The sequence below is a fragment of the Boleophthalmus pectinirostris genome, unplaced genomic scaffold, assembly GCF_026225935.1.
Source record: "Boleophthalmus pectinirostris isolate CB_2022bp ecotype Guang Dong unplaced genomic scaffold, ASM2622593v1 HiC_scaffold_21, whole genome shotgun sequence".
Lineage (NCBI taxonomy): Eukaryota > Metazoa > Chordata > Actinopteri > Gobiiformes > Gobiidae > Boleophthalmus > Boleophthalmus pectinirostris.
In genome coordinates, this window is record NW_026571175.1 from 37268282 (window position 1) to 37285140 (window position 16859).

Here is a 16859-nt window from a genome sequence, read left to right on the forward strand (position 1 = left end):
TAGATGCATGATGGGACATGTAGGCCTAACAAACCTTAATTATAGGCTAAACAAATTCAAATACAATAATACAAGACATAAATGGTGCAAATCCCAACAACCAATACATAGAAAGATACATTATATGAAAATAGTATAAAAGTATAAAAAGATACATAGTGTAAGGATATACATAGTGCGATAACTCAAAAGTGCTTCAGCTATAGTTTGTATAATATAGTTAAGGGTTAGTCTTAAATAATTTCAAGAAGACAGGGATATTAAACTCAGCCTAGACTACTCCTTATCAGAAATACATTTCTTAGATTTAAATATTTATAAGGACCTTGATGGGGATTTACATAGCACAATTTTCAGAAAACTAACTGATCGAAATACAATTTTAAAAGCAGACAGCTTTCACCCCCCATGGTTGCTTCAGAATGTCCCTTATGGTCAGTTTCAAAGACTACGGCGGATTTGTGATACTGAGTCTAACTTTGAAAAAAATGCTCAAGATATGAGCTGTAGATTCAAAAACAGAGGCTACACAGACAGTACTTTGTCTTTAGCCTACAATCGAGCCAAAAGTCTTAATAGAGAAGAACTATTGACTCAGAAACCAAAGAAAAATGTGAGTACTAATCAAGTGTATTTTGTAACTGAATATGGCACTGAAGCAAACCGAATCAAACAAATAATCAAACAGAACTGGAGTATATTAAGAAGCGACAGCACCTTAAGAGACGCTCTCCCAGAGACGCCCACCATCACCTTTAGAAAAGCCCCAACGCTCAGTGATCGACGAGTGAACAGTATCTCCCTCCTTTGAAACAAAAGACATGGTTGGACACTAAGGCTGGTTGTTACAGATGTGGTAACTGCACCTTTTGTGAACATGTACAACAGACGAACTTATTCATGGACATTAACTCAGGTCAAAGTTTTTATATTAGAACATTAATAAATTGTAACACTACCTATGTAGTATACAGACTTGAATGCCCATGTGGTCGTTTTTACGTAGGCCGAACAAAACGCAAATTGAAAAACAGACTGGCTGAACATAAACAGGCTATAAGGACATATAACCCCCTGTATCCTATGGCCGTGCATTACAAAGAAGCCAACCATGGCAGCTGGAAAAGCCTAAAAGTCTGTGCAATTGAACATATTAAAGAAACAATAAGAGGAGGAGATAGACTGAAAATCTATAACAGAGCGAGACCTACTGGATCTACACTCTCAAGGCCACACAGTTTCCAGGACTCAACGGAGAGTTAGATTTCTCCCTTTCCTTTAAAACTACGAGCTTTAAATGTGTAATCGATCCTTGTTCTATATCCCTGTCTTCATGAAATTATTTAAGACTAACCCTGAAATATATTATACAAACTATAGCTGAAGCACTTTTGAGTTATCGCACTATATTATATATCCTTACACTATGTATCTTTTTATACTTTTATACTATTTTCATATAATGTATCTATGTATTGGTTGTTGGGATTTGCACCATTTATGTCTTGTATTATTGTATTTGAATTTGTTTAGCCTATAATTAAGGTTTGTTAGGCCTACATGTCCCATCATGCATCTAGGGGACTGTGGACCAGCCCACTGTGAACATGTGACCTACACCTATGACTTTAAATCTGCACTGTGATAAACATCTGGAGTTTGCCCTGATGAAGCCGAAGGGCCGAAACGCGTTGGCGTATTTTAACTTTATCTGCCATGTGGTATTAAAGGCTTTTAATTATTTTGTACTTTTTGAGTGCCTCAGTTTTTTTCCCACTTTGTATTTGAGACTGGTCCCTACACTGAAGAGCACCAAAAGGACATTTCTTCACATTTTTTGCATATCCAAATAGCACTCCTGCCTCCAAAGCCTTGCATAAACCTGTGACGTTTGTGGAGACACGGACTCGTACTTTTCTACAGAGCACTTCCAGAACACACCAGGTGAAACGTAAAGATACTGGTGATATTTTTTTTGTCTGCTGTCGTGGTAAATCGTGTCTCTGCCTCAGTCCAGAGTCTGTGGATCTCACCTCTGCCTACAGGGCGTGGAGAGGAGGAGGGGCCCCCCGGAGCCCTGAGAGCTTCTGTCGAGGAGGAGGAGGACGAGATGTTCCGTTCGCTCTCGTCTGATCCAAAGGCCCGGGAGACTCAGGACATGCTGTGCACGGCCTCACCACAGGGGGCGCTGTGGGTCAGGGCATCGTTTCTGTCACAAACAAAGTCAAACACACAGAACTGGAATTACAACACGAAGCACACAAGGACAGATCTCTTTATGGGGCAAAGATAAGATTACACAGTCAGACCAAACGTATCAGCTGTTCTCGGTCTGCAGAGTCATGATTTAAAGAGGAACTGAACAATTAAACAAGTTTATTTTTTATAAATATGTGTGTGTGTGTTTTAGCAGAATGACCTCCTGATCATAGACATTTTTGAGCATTTTTTTGTATGTAAAATAAGTAAATTTCCAGCTTTCTGGTCAAAAATGTCTAAATCTAAGAGTGTGTTGTGTTCCGTGGCCTCTGTTATTTCAAGTACTACATGACATCACACAGAACTGCCTGATCACAGGCTGCAGGGCGGAGTCTGAGGTGTGGAAACTGTCAGACCAAACAAATCAGAATCAATATCGTTTGGGAACCAAAATGCTGGTTCCCGACAGGAACCAAGAAAAAGTTGTTTTTTCTAAGTGAACGGTGACACAGAGGACGTGAGCAGCTTCATCCAGGTCACACACGGGAAAATAAATGAAGAAAACATTTGTGGAACATGGACGAGAACAAACAGCGTCGCTGTCGCCTTCTCCACAGAAGATGTTTCTCCAGAAGATGTTTCTCCACGGCAGATGTTTGTCCACGGCAGATGTTTCTCCACAGAAGATGTTTCTCCACAGAAGATGTTTCTCCACGGCAGATGTTTGTCCACGGCAGATGTTTCTCCACAGAAGATGTTTCTCCAGAAGATGTTTCTCCACAGCAGATGTTTCTCCACAGAAAATGTTTCTCCACAGAAAATGTTTCTCCAGAAGATGTTTCTCCACGGCAGATGTTTGTCCACGGCAGATGTTTCTACACGGCAGATGTTTCTCCACAGAAGATGTTTCTCCACAGAAGATGTTTCTCCACAAAAGATGTTTCTCTACGGCAGATGTTTCTCCACAGAAGATGTTTGTCCACGGCAGATGTTTCTCCAGAAGATGTTTCTCCACGGCAGATGTTTCTCCACAACAGATGTTTCTCCACAGCAGATGTTTCTCCACACAGATGTTTGTCCACGGCAGAGTTTGGTGCAGATAAATAATGTTTGTCTGAGTACAAACACTCGCTGGTGTCGATGGTTTGATCCATGATTGTTATTTCATACGTCCTTGTTTTTATTTGGTGGTAAATCCACTCCTTCTGTCGATGATGCATCATGAGTTTAAACGTGGGTCGTTCACCGGTGAACACTTTGGTTCTCAGTGGATCTGGTGCAGGAACTGGCACCGTTCTGTCCGGCCTGAAAACAGCTGGAATCCTTCAGTGGTTCAGGTCCATCTCTGTCCTGTCAATGGGACTTTTTTTATTATCAGTACCTGCTCAATGAAGATCTTGTTTCGATACTTTAATCTGTGATCTACATACGTCCTTTTGTTTGACCTGAATTCAAACACAGGTGTTTATCTACCGCAGGTAACAGAGCTGCAGCCTGGAGCCACTCAGTCTTATCATTTCTTATCAGAGCTGATAAAAACACATGCTCCAGTCCGACCGCACCCACCACGATCTAATAAAACCACAGCAACAATCACTATACACTATAACTATACACCAGCTTTCAATTCAAGTTTATTTATACAGCACATTTAAAACAACTTCAGCTCACCAAAGAGCTTCACATAAAAAACTTCACTGTTAAGTATGAATATTCTCACAGTTCACAGGGACTCGTATCCAGCTTCATGACAGTTAAGATCCACAGATGCTTCAGGGACCTTGAAAAACCCGAGAAACCAAAGCTCCCAGACTCTACTCAAGACATAATACTTTTCTTTTTCATAATCCTCTTTTGACTTACCCAATAAAACCCTTCTGGAATATTTTTAGAACAGTTCTGTTTGTTATCAGAAGCACTATGACGTAACCTGGTGAAGTTATGTTTTTATTGTGGTTAAAGTGCATATGAGACGTTTAAGACCCAGAAAAACTTTATTGATCCACAAGAGAAATGACTTGGACACAGTAGCTCATACATCACATTATATTACAATAACAAAGAGTAAATATATATATATGTATAAATGGTCATAAAAAATAGCAATAGAGTGGTGCCTTTCCCAATAAGGTTTTCATGTTTTTCTAATTCTGACCTGGTTTGGTGGGTCGTACCTGTGCTCAGTATTTATCAGTTTTACACTAGTTCAGTTCAGTGGAAGCCCATTTCTGCCAGTAAATTAAAAAAAAATAAAAGCCTCACAGAAACTCATAATTATGACTTTTAAACTTGCAATTGTGACTTTTAAACTCGTAAACTCGTAATTATGACTTTTAAACTCATAATTAAGATGTTTAAACTCGTAATTATCACTTTTAAACTCATAATTGTGATTTTTAAACTTGTAATTATCACTTTTAAGCTTGTAAACTTGTAATTATGACCTTTAAACTCATAATTAAGATTTTTAAACTCGTAATTATGTTTAAACTCATAATTATCACTTTTAAACTCGTAATTGTGTTTAAACTCGTAATTATGACTTTTAAACTCGTAAACTTGTAATTGTGACTTTTATGACTTTTAAACTTGTAGTTGTGACTTTTAAACTTGTAATTATGACTTTTTTAAACTCCTAATTATCACTTTAAACTCATTATGACTTTCTGTGAGGCTTTTATTTTTTATTTACTGTATATTATATATAATATATATATATTTATTATAATATTATTATATATAAATATTATAATATTTTTGTAAAAGATAGAGTTCATCAATTAAAAAAGATTTCTGTAATAGATTTTATTTTCTCTGCATAAATATTTGAACTTCTTGTTATTTTTGGGGTTTATATGACATGAGTTTTCTGATCCGGACACTTTGGATCAAAGTCGTTTGGACACGACCCCCGGAACAAAATGAGTTTGACACCTCTGGGTTAGAAGTAGAGCCCGACCGATATTTTGGTTGGCCGATATTATCGGACGATATGAGCACCTGGAAGCATATTGGCTATCAGCCGATATGTTTGCTGTTATGGGCCGATATTTCACGTGGGCATGTTAAACCTCGTTATAAATCTTAGACTCTCTACATTCTGTTCATTTAATCAATTTACAGATAAATGTCCTAATATGTGACTCCACATCAGTATTTATCTGTGGAGTCATTTGTGTGTGTGTGTGTGTGTGTGTGTGTCGTACTGTCCCTGAACACACCACAGAGTCACGTCACACAGTGTGTTTGTTTACACTCACACACACAGATCCAAACACTGAGATTATTTTCTTTTTATGGACAATCGGTTTGAGTCCGGATTAAAAGGACATTTATTAGTTCAGACTTGTGATGTGGGAGGAGCCTGTGTGATGTGGGAGGAGCCTGTGTGAGGCTGAGTGTTGGAAATATGTCGACTTTGAAGCTAGTTTTGCTTATTTGTTACTGTTAGCGATTAGCTGCTGTAGCTCCCGCACATAAACAGTCTGTTTTCTGTTGGTCTATTGTAAAGTGAATATATTGTCTGTATATTTGTTTCTGGACCTGCATTGATGTAAATGAGCTGTGAATAGACGTGTGAATGATCAACATTTACACATATCATTAATCACCGCGGCGCGCAGCATTTACAGCTAAAGGCTAATAGCGGTAGTTTATTTACTCGCTAGTAGTGATGAGTCGGTTGTGAACGAAGCGGCTCTTAGATCCGGCTCTTTGAAGCGAACGACGGGAGCCTGATCCTTATTAGGAGCCGTGTTTTCTCTTTCTCTCACTTTTTTTTCTCTTCACGCCGCGTACAGACTCGTGGGAGTTTGACAGCGGCAGCGGCTCAAAACGAAACTTCCAGAAATCTGCATGTGCATAGGGCAAAAAAAAAACGTGCATAAATATATTCAGCATAAAATAAATAAACCAGGATCAACTAATCTTGGGGTCAAGAGACGGAGAGAGATAGAGACCGAGTCCCAAGTCCTGGTTCAGTTCTGGTTCAGTTCTGCTTTAGTCCTGTGACATATCATGTAAAGAGGCAAAATAACAATAAATGTCGTCTAAATAAACCCAGGTTAAAATCCACTAGAGCCAAACCTAAGTTTTCTTTTTTAATAATTCAAGATTTACAGTGAATTTTTACATCACTAAATATATCGGTGATTATATCGGCAGCTCCATCTCCCATTATATCGGTATCATATCGGCCACAACAAAATCCATATCTGGTCGGGCTCTAGTTAGAAGTTGCGAGAGGAAACCATCGTGTCAGTTATGTCACCGAGTCACTAAAGACTTAATCTCAGTTAAATATTGACTTGAGTCTAAAACACACACCAGCAGCTGTTCGTCTCTCACACACTCGATTTAATCGTCTGTTCTGTCCACGAGGTTATTCTAGTACTGCCCCGAAGGACACGTGAACGAACTCTAATCTCCAACAACAACTGACACTTTTGAGCTTTCCTCCTCGTTATGACCTCGTTTCCTCATCAGACTCATACGGAAGCCGAGAGGGTCACGACAAACGCAAACGCCGCGACAAATACAAACGCGACAACACAAACGCAAATGCCACAACACATTAAAAAGCCACAACACATTAAAAAGCCACAACACACCAAGAAAAAGCCACATCGGAAGTTACCGCGGGACTCTATTTTAATGCAAACGCCGTAACAAATACAAACGCCACAACACATTAAAAAGCCACAACACATTAAAAAGCCACAACACAAACACAAAAGCCACAACACATTAAAAAGCCACAACACATTTAAAAGCCACAACACATTAAAAAGACACAACACATTAAAAAGCCACAACACACCAAAAAAAAGCCACATCTGAAGTGACCGCGGGACTCTATTTTAATGCAAACGCCGCAACACAAACGCAAATGCCACAACACATCAAAAAGCCACAACACAAACACAAAAGCCACAACACAAACACAAATGCCACAACACATTAAAAAGCCACAACACAAACACAAATGCCACAACACATTAAAAAGCCACAACACATTAAAAAGCCACAACACATTAAAAAGCCACAACCCATCAAAAAGCCACAACACATCAAAAAGCCGCAACACATCAAAAAGCCACAACACATTAAAAAGCCACAACACATTAAAAAGCCACAACGGAAGTGACCGCGGGACTCTATTTTCCGACGGACCGATCAAGCGGCAAGTGAAGAAGAAGAACTACAACATGAAAAGTAAAGGAAACGTCAGTAAAAGTAATTTATTGTTTTATCATTATTCGTTTCACGTTGTAGTTCTTCTTCTTCACTTGCCACTTGATCGGTCCGTCGGAAAACAGAGTCCCGCGGACACTTCCGTTGTGGCTTTTTTTTGGTGTGTTGTGGCATTTGTATTATGGTTATGGTTTAGACCTGGTTTTGTCTTAGTTTAGTCCTGGTTTAGTCTTAGTTTAGACCTGGTTTAGTCTTAGTTTAGACCTGGTTTAGTCTTAGTTTAGACCTGGTTTAGTCTTAGTTTAGTCCTGGTTTTGTCTTAGTTTAGACCTGGTTTAGTCTTAGTTTAGACCTGGTTTAGTCTTAGTTTAGTCCTGGTTTTGTCTTAGTTTAGACCTGGTTTAGTCTTAGTTTAGTCCTGGTTTAGTCTTAGTTTAGTCCTGGTTTTGTCTTAGTTTAGACCTGGTTTAGTCTTAGTTTAGACCTGGTTTTGTCCTGGTTTAATCTTAGTTTAGTTCTGGTTTTGTCTTAGTTTAGACCTGGTTTAGTCCTGGTTTAATCTTAGTTTAGTTCTGGTTTACTCTTGGTTTAGACCTGGTTTAGACCTGGTTTAGTCTTAGTTTAGACCTGGTTCAGTCCTACTTTAGCTCAAACTTGTTAAAAATAGAGACACTGGGACATTTCTTGTATAAAATTGGGACAGATCAGTGTTTTTTGTATAAATCTGCAGGGACAGAGACACAGACTCAAAACTGGGACTGTCCCGGATAAACAGGAACATTTGTTTAACCTAAAGAGACTCAGAGTAAAAGTACAAAAATCCCAAACATCTCGAACATGTCGCTGTTTCCATGAAGTGCAATAACAGCACAGCAGCTCGGCTAAGCTAAGCGGCTAAACCAAACTTCCCCCGTTATCTTCACTTTTACACAAATCAACAAAACAAAACCATTAAACCAGACAAATCCGAGACAAATAAACGTATAAACCGCACAAACCTGACACTTTCTGGAGCTCGGCTTGATCAGGAGCGTGAAAAGGCGCCGCTGTTTCTCTGCGTGACGGACGCGGGGCAGCGGCGGCGCGGGGAGCCTCAGCCCGGACACGCACAGCTCCTCCCCGGGCTCTGGAGCTCCTCTGCCCGGCCTCCGGAGCTCCTCTGCCCGGCCTCTGGAGCTCCTCTGGGACCGCGGGGCTCGGCCTGGGGTCTGCGGGCCGCCGGGACACGGGGGGTGCGGCGGGAGGGACGGCGGAGGGCGGCGGAGGGCGGCGGGGATCTGCGCGGAGGACACCGGGGCTCGTCCCAAACACGGGACCGGGGACTGTCACTGTGAACGTCCGCTGTGCGTGCGTGCGTGCGTCACCTCCGCGGGGCATCATGGGAAATGGAGTCCGGACGTGCGCAGGTCCGCATCATGGATCGATAAATAAAACTTTACTTTACTTTTTTTTCTAAACCAGGACTAAACTAAAACTAGGACTAAACTAAACCAGGACTAAACCAGGTCTAAACCAGGACTAAACTAAACCAGGACTAAACCAGGTCTAAACCAGAACTAAACCAAGACTAAACCAGGTCTAAACCAGGACTAAGCCAGGACTAAACCAGGACTAAACCAGGTCTAAACCAGGACTAAACCAGGACTAAACCAGGACTAAACCAGGTCTAAACCAGGACTAAACCAGGACTAAACCAGGTCTAAACCAGGTCTAAACCATAAATAAAACTTTTATTATTTTATTATATTATAGTTCTTTATTGTTATATTATTTTAACATTATTTTTCTTCAGGACTTATTCAGTATATTATATTATTTTATTATATCCAATCCAACTTTATTTGTAGAGCACATTTTATTAAAAAAATAAAAATAAAAAATCGTTTCAAAAATGCTTAATAATAATAATCAGTAAATAGAGGCAGTACTAAAAAAAAAACTAAAATAAAAACAATAAACAAATACATAAATACATACATAAATAAAATAAAAAATAAAGTATATACTACTACTACTACTACTACTACTAATAATAATAATAAAAAATCAGTAAATAGAGGCAGTACTAAAAAAAAATAATAATACATAAATATATACATAACTAAAAATAAAAATATAAAGTAATAATAATAATAATAATAATAATAATAATAAAATCAGTAAATAGAGGCAGTACTAAAAAAAAAAAAGAAAACAAGAGAAAACAATAAATAAATAAATAAATAAACAGAGGAGTAAGAATAAACAACTCACTGGGTGTTAAAAGCCAGAGAGTAAAAGTGGGTCTGGTTAGTGTCTGTTATTATTATTAGTCTGTTTTTGTTTTAAGTAAAAGAGAAGCTGAGCGCAGGAGGCATGTCCCTGAGTGTGTCACATGACCCCTGGAGTCTGTCGTCATGGTAACACTGTCAAACACTGCAGCTCCCGGGAGCCGAGGCGTCGAACTTTAACTCTGTGTGGTGTTTGTGGAGCCGATGGAGCGGATCAGCCTGGACCGGACTGCACTGCGGGCGCTGGACGAGTACTGCGAGTACACCAGGTCAGGACCAGAGGGACCACGAGCTCCAGGTCACCACGAGGTCCAGGTCACCACGAGCTCCAGGTCACCACGAGTCCAGGTCACCGCGAGGTCCAGGTCACCACGAGCCTTAGGTGACCTTGAGCTTCAGGTCACCTCAAGCCTCAGGTGACCTCGAGCTTCAGGTCACCACGAGCCTCGGATGACCTCGAGCTTCAGGTCACCACGAGCCTCGGTGACCTCGAGCTTCAGGTCACCTCGAGCTTCAGGTCACCATGAGCTCCAGGTCACCACGAGCTTCAGGTCACCATGAGCTCCAGGTCACCACGAGCCTCAGGTCACCTCGAGCTCCAGGTCACCTCGAGCTTCAGGTCACCTCGAGCCTCAGGTCACCTCGAGCTTCAGGTCACCACGAGCCTCAGGTCACCACGAGCCTCAGGTCACCTCGAGCTCTCTCAGGTCACACGAGCTTCAGGTCACCTCGAGATCCAGGTCACTTCGAGCTTCAGGTCACCACGAGCTTCAGGTCACCTCGAGCTTCAGGTCACCTCGAGCTCCAGGTCACCTCGAGCTTCAGGTCACCTCGAGCCTCAGGTCACCACGAGCTTCAGGTCACCTCGAGGTCCAGGTCACCACGAGCCTCAGGTGACCTCGAGCTCCAGGTCACCTCCCCGACCTGCAGCTCCCAGGACGAGCTGAACCTGCTGCTCGTCTGATTTGCTTAAACAAAACAACAACTCTTCAATAACGTCACAAACTTCAAACTCGATACTCAGGACTAAACCAGGACTAAACCAGGACTAAACCAGATCTAAACCAGGACTAAACAAGATCTAAAACCAGGACTAAAACAGGTCTAAACAAAGATCTAAACCAGACTAAACAAGATCTAAACCAGGACTAAACAGATAAACCAGGTCTAAACCAGGACTAAACCAGGACTACCAGGACTAAACCAGGACTAAACCAGGACTAAACCAGGAACCAGGTCTAAACCAGGTCTAAACCAGGACTAAACAAGAAAACTAAACCAGGACTAAACAAGATCTAAACCAGGACTAAACCAGGAGATCTAAACCAGGACTAAACCAGGACTAAACCAGGACTAAACCAGGACTCTAAAACCAGGACTCTAAAACCAGGACTAAACCAGGACTAAACCAGGATCTAAACCAGGTCTAAACCAGGTCTAAACCAGGTCTAAACCAGGTCTAAAACCAGGTCTAAACCAGGACTAAACCAGGTCTAAACCAGGTCTAAACCAGGTCTAAAAACCAGGACTAAAACCAGGACTAAACCAGGACTAAACAAGATCTAAACCAGGACTAAACCAGGATCTAAAACCAGGACTAAACCAGGACTAAACCAGGTCTAAACCAGGTCTAAACCAGGTCTTAAACCAGGACTAAACCAGGTCTAAACCAGGTCTAAACCAGGTCTAAACAAGGATCTAAACCAGGTCTAAACCAGGTCTAAACCAGGACTAAACCAGGTCTAAACCAGGACTAAACCAGGTCTAAACCAGGTCTAAACCAGGACTAAACCAGGACTAAACCAGGACTAAACCAGGACTAAACCAGGACTAAACCAGGACTAAACAGGATAAAATCAGGTCCATGGTTGTTTACTCGTCTGTGTGTCTTATATTTGTTCTGATCCAGTTCCAGATTGTTCTAAAGACGTTCTGAAGGTTCTGTTCTGGTTTTATTTGCTCAAACGAGGATCTAGTTTTAGTTTGATTAGTGTTTGATCTTGACACTCGTGACAAACAAACCAGCGTAAAACTTCATTTCAATTCCTTTTGTTTTCGCTTTTGTTTGTTCTTGTCCAGGATTGTGGGTGAGGACGACGGGGGGACTCTGTTCACGCCGCAGCAGTATGAAGAGTACAAGAGGAGGGTGGTCCCCGGGCGCCTGCACAACCGTCTGTACGTGAGCTACGGGGTCCCCGGGGGCCCCGACTGCAAACTGATCGGCCCCGAGACGCCCTGCTTCTGCACACACCGGTACGACCGAGCCCCCAGGTTCCAAAACGGCGAGGTTCTTCCGGTGGCTGTGGGCCGACTGAGCATGTGCAGTAGAGTCTTTTCTCCTGCGGGCACATGCCAGTGCACGCGAACGCACGCGAACGCACGCACGGAGCGTGGGTTCGTGTATCATGTGATCGCTTTGACCAATCAGAGTGAGAGGAGCAGAGTGTAGCCGAAGTTAATGATTATAAAGTGTTTTTTAAGACAACTGAAGGATTTTGAGATGAGAAAAAGCGTATGATCTAAAAATAGGTAAAAATCACCACAAAATCACATGAGCAGTTTGTGATTATATTGCCTCTATGAAAAAAATCTTGTCTCGGCCCATGGGATTTTTTCCGCTGTAGAACGACTGAGTGTCACTACGACAACTGGAGGCAGCTACAAGCAGCAATACTGTATCCAGTTATTTTAATAGATCCATGGGTACGACGCGCTCCAGCTGCACGACGACAGATTTATAAAACTGAAATGGTGCTGTTAGGCGGCGCTACCGTGTCATTTTTCAATATTTTTTTGCACAGATTGAATTTTGGGTTTAAAATGGTACTTTTCGTTAATTCTCTGGGCATCAGGACGGCTCTGGATGCGGTTTACTTAATCCCGACCGTCCAAAAGTGTCCAGAAATACTAAAAATACAGAACTAAGAGCCGCGCTGATGTTTGTGTCCAGGTACAAGCAGCACCAGACTGAGTTGGAGCAGCTCCCGGCACAGCGCCCCCTGGAGCTGGCGTGTCGTGTGCGTGGGTGCTCGTGCTCTCGGTACCAGTACGTCCCTCACACGGGCTCCAGACCCGTGCGCTGCAGCTGCAAACATCTGCCTGAGGAGCACCAGGCCTCCGGGGGGCACCACTGCTCCAGATGTGAGTGAGAGAGCAGCTCTGGGCTCTTATAGACGATAGAACTGTTTTCACAAAGGCCAGTAGTGCTGCACTTAAGGTTTACAAAACTTCTAGTTACTGTTTTTCCGTGTCAAAATGTAAATGCCTTACAACTTGTCTCAAAATGGCTTCGTGTGTCACACCTGACTTTGAATGTGAAAAAACCAGTTTCTGCACAAACAAAAAACTGTGACTTTGAAGTGACTTTGCACAATGAGAAAATTCAAGCAGTCAGTGAAGTTAAATACCTCAGCCTCATTCTAGACGAAAATTTTAAAATTTATCGGTCACACAAAATACTTGGCGAAGAAGATTAAAACTAGTCTCAGTTGGTTTCGTTTCATACGTGAAGATCTATCGCTCCACATGAACGCGATGATCTTCTCTCATCGATCTTATTGTATCACCTCATGGTCCCAGGCTCCTCAAACACACTGAAACAGCTTTGTTCATTTTACAAACTCACCTTTAAGGTCCTTGACAAAAAGCCCAAACACCAGCACCACTGTGACATTATAAAGAAACATCAACTTTTTAACTTTGAAAATTTTACCATTTTTAATCATCTTAAATTATTTTTTAAGTGTCTTAACCACTGCACTCAGAATTTACCAGGACCATAAAATGTTCACACAGAGCGAACACAAGAGGAGCTGCTCGTGGTGATTGTGTTGTTCCCAGGTACAAGACAAACTCTTGGTCAGTCCTCGTTCTCTTTTCAAAGGGGTCAGTCTGTGGAACTGTTCACCTTTTAAAATTGGAAACCAACAACAACAAATTTAAAAGGAAACTAAAATTATTGTATGTTTCCAATCAAAACTGCATCCAGTGAAAATGTTCTGTATATATTTTATCTGTATGTAACTTTTGCGTCTTTTATTCTCTGTTTTTATGTGTGTAGTTTATATTTTTATATGGACAGTGTTGAAAACTCGCTCTTGTGCTAAAACACTCAAAGCATCTGGCTTGTCTAATGCGATTGTCATGTCCTTAATAAACATAAATCTATAAATCTAAATGTTTGGCCTATTCTAGCCAGTCTGGCGCCACCTAGTGCCTCTGCTCAATTCCAGATTCCAGATTTTCCCAGTTTTGCTGAACAAGATTTTTGTGAGGAAGGAATTCATCTCCTGGTCTCAAATAAAAGCCTGGTCTGTTAGGTGACTGAAACAAACAAACTCCTCGGATATTATTTGGTATTTTACGGTAGTGCAAAAGGCGTTTAGTGCAAGGAACAAGGGTTACTTATTGCCAAAGGAACAACATGTCTGTGGAAACTGGAGTCAGGTCTGTGGAGAGGCGAGCCGTCTCACTGTGTGGAGTCTTTGTGTTCCTGTAGGTCTCTGTCGGGGGTTCCACAGTCCCTCTGCCTGTGGGTGTGGTCGGCCCTACTCCGCCCATCGCACTCTGGTCAGTGTCAACGACAACAACACTCACGCTGGGGGTGTCCCACATGTGTCTCTGTGGTGGAAAGTTCAGCAGTTACCAGGGAAACACAACGTACACGTTCACAAACACAAACACAAAAGTGTTAAGATAAAAAAAAATACAAAACAGATTTTTTCTTGCACATTTTCAGGAGGCTGTGATCATGATCCTAAACCAAAGATGTTCATTTTGTTTCCTCGTGCACTTGAACTTCTTGGGTTATTTTTAAAAGACAATACAGTAAATAAAATAAAAGCAATAAACAGATTTAGATATTATTTAAGATAACTTGTGAAGTAAAATGATCTCGCTGCATGTATGGATCATATATTACGACGGAGTATAAGGGTCAGATAAAAAAATAATAATAATAAAGATGCTGGTGCTACGAGAATAAAGTCGTAACATTTAGACATTAAAGTCGTAATATTATGAGAATAAAGTCGAAGCCAGAAAAAGTCATAATTTTACGAGAATAAAGTAGTAATTTTATGAGAATAAAGTTGTAGTCAAAATAAAGTGGTAATATTAGGAGAATGCTGCTGCTCGGAAAGTCTGAATGAGTCTGAGGCTGAAGCTCTGGAGAATTTGGAGCATTTTGTAAAGGAGAAGAATCCGTGTGTCATTTGTTCATTCGACTGAAAAATGACTGAATCAGGACTAACCCAGGTCCGGAACCAAACCAGAACTAAGACCTGGATTGAGACCAGGACTTAGACCGGGACCAGACCAGGACTGAAAGCAGTTTAGTCCTGGTTTAAGTCACGGAAATGGGAAATGGTGTTTCCGTGACTTAAAAACGCGATGCGAGACTATTGCGCCGCATACGGACTGAACCAGGACTGAATCAGGACTGAATCAGGACTAAACCAGGACTTAAACTATTTTCAGTCCCGGTCTGGTCCCGGTATCACGGTTTGGTCCTGGTGTGTCCTGGTCTCAGTCCCAGTCTCAGTCCTGGTCCTGTTCCCGGTCTCAATCCTGGTCTCAATCCTGGTCTGGTCCCAGACCTGGTTTAGTCCTGGTTCAGTCCTGGTTCAGTCCGGAGGCACAAATAATGAAGAAAATTGTGTTTTGTTTTGTTTGTTTTTTATTTTTGGTTTTATATTGAAAAACAAGGTTCTTCTTCTGCCGCATTTTTCACTTTGACTTTGATTTTATTACGACTTCATTCTCGTGATATTAAGACTTTATTCTCATAATATTATGACTTTAATGTTGATGTTACGACTTTATTCTCGTAGCGCCAGCATCTTTTTTTTTTTTTTTTTTCTGACCCTTTTACTCCGTCGTAATATATCAAACAGAAATGGTAATAATAAATTCTAAATAAGAAGCAAAAAACAGCAAGAGACTTTTACTCGAGTACTTTTCCTAAATCCTTTTCGACTCTTACGTCAGTCTTTTCTTGGCCCTTTTCTTGGTCCTTCTGGTTGCAGGTGGAGAGTGGTGAGGAGAGACAGGCCCGTGGAGCTCCTGTGGGTCGGGCCGTTCCGTACCAGGCCATGGGGGGTTTGACCGGGTTCAGCTTCGCTCATGGACGGGTACCTCAGACTGGACCCGAGCGGAGCAGGTCTCACCCAGTCTACACGGGAGAGTCCAGCTCAACAACCTCAAGAATCTAAATAAAATCAAACTGTACAAGTTAGAGATACTTTATCTTCATATATTCATTTTATTTGTTTGATTACAACAACAACAACAACAACAGAGAACAAGGACATGTACGGGACCTGGTGCTCAAAAGGAGGATTACATTTTAAAACTTATAGTGTCCAACCCTGATTGTTTTACATAATCATGTGATTGACTATACACACATACACACACATATAGACATACACACATACAAACAATATATATATATATATATATATATATATACACACATATATATATATATACACATATATATATATATATATATACACACATATAGACACACACATATATAATATATATACACACACACACACACACATAGACACATATATAATATACACACACACACACAATACATACATATATACATACAGACATACAGACACACACAGTCAAATATACTTAATTTTAAACTTCAAATATAAAGGCAAAAATACAGGAAAACAATTTCTCACCTGGAGACTGGATGAGATGAATAAAAGTGCAGGTTTGACACTGAAGGGGCAGGTTTTCATATTCATTGAATTAAACTTCAGTTTGTATCTTTCACGGTCGACGAGCAGCAGAGTGCTCATGTACTGAGTCGTCATATTGATCTGGTGTTTTCTGTTATTATCTGCACCTGGAGTTGTGTCTGAATCACGTTTATTGACCCTAGTTTACATTAAAGTTCATGACAGGTTCGTTTGTTTCCCCGGAAAGGGGCGGGAACGTCTCTCACCAGGTAAGTTCCCGGATGTGCTGCTACAGGCTAATGCTAATGCTAATGCTAATGCTCGGAGAACAGCAGGTGTGTGACAGAAGTTATGACGAGTTCAAGTTCAAGTCAAAGTGCGTTCGAGGAACAGTTTTAGGGAGTAAAATGTCTTATTATCTTCTGCGGGACCTTCAGCCAAGAAAGAACAGAAGCATTAAACTGGAACGAGTCCGTTTGTCTGCGGTGAGATT

At 41.2% G+C, this 16859-nt stretch overlaps 2 protein-coding genes across 4 annotated transcripts in view; one reads left to right on the forward strand and one right to left on the reverse strand.

Annotated features, from left to right (window-relative positions):
- The window catches only part of ccdc126 (coiled-coil domain containing 126), a 16733-nt gene extending 8023 nt beyond the window's left edge, over window positions 1-8710 (reverse strand). The window contains exons 1-3 of one of the 3 annotated variants that reach the window (XM_055157260.1): window positions 8391-8706; window positions 5861-6050; window positions 2034-2209 (exon numbers count right to left, since the gene is read on the reverse strand). The gene's annotated coding sequence lies outside the window, so the exon portion shown is untranslated. Of the gene's footprint in view, window positions 1-2033; window positions 2210-5860; window positions 6051-8390 lie in introns of all 3 variants that reach the window. The other 2 variants (XM_055157261.1, XM_055157259.1) reach the window with 2 other exon arrangements.
- A 1156-nt stretch (window positions 8711-9866) lies between these two features.
- fam221a (family with sequence similarity 221 member A) lies at window positions 9867-15878 on the forward strand. The gene is given in 6 exon segments (XM_020931174.2): window positions 9867-9931; window positions 11742-11915; window positions 12613-12803; window positions 14161-14231; window positions 15689-15778; window positions 15780-15878. Coding segments are annotated over 6 exon segments (690 nt in total).
- Window positions 15879-16859: the final 981 nt, after the last annotated feature.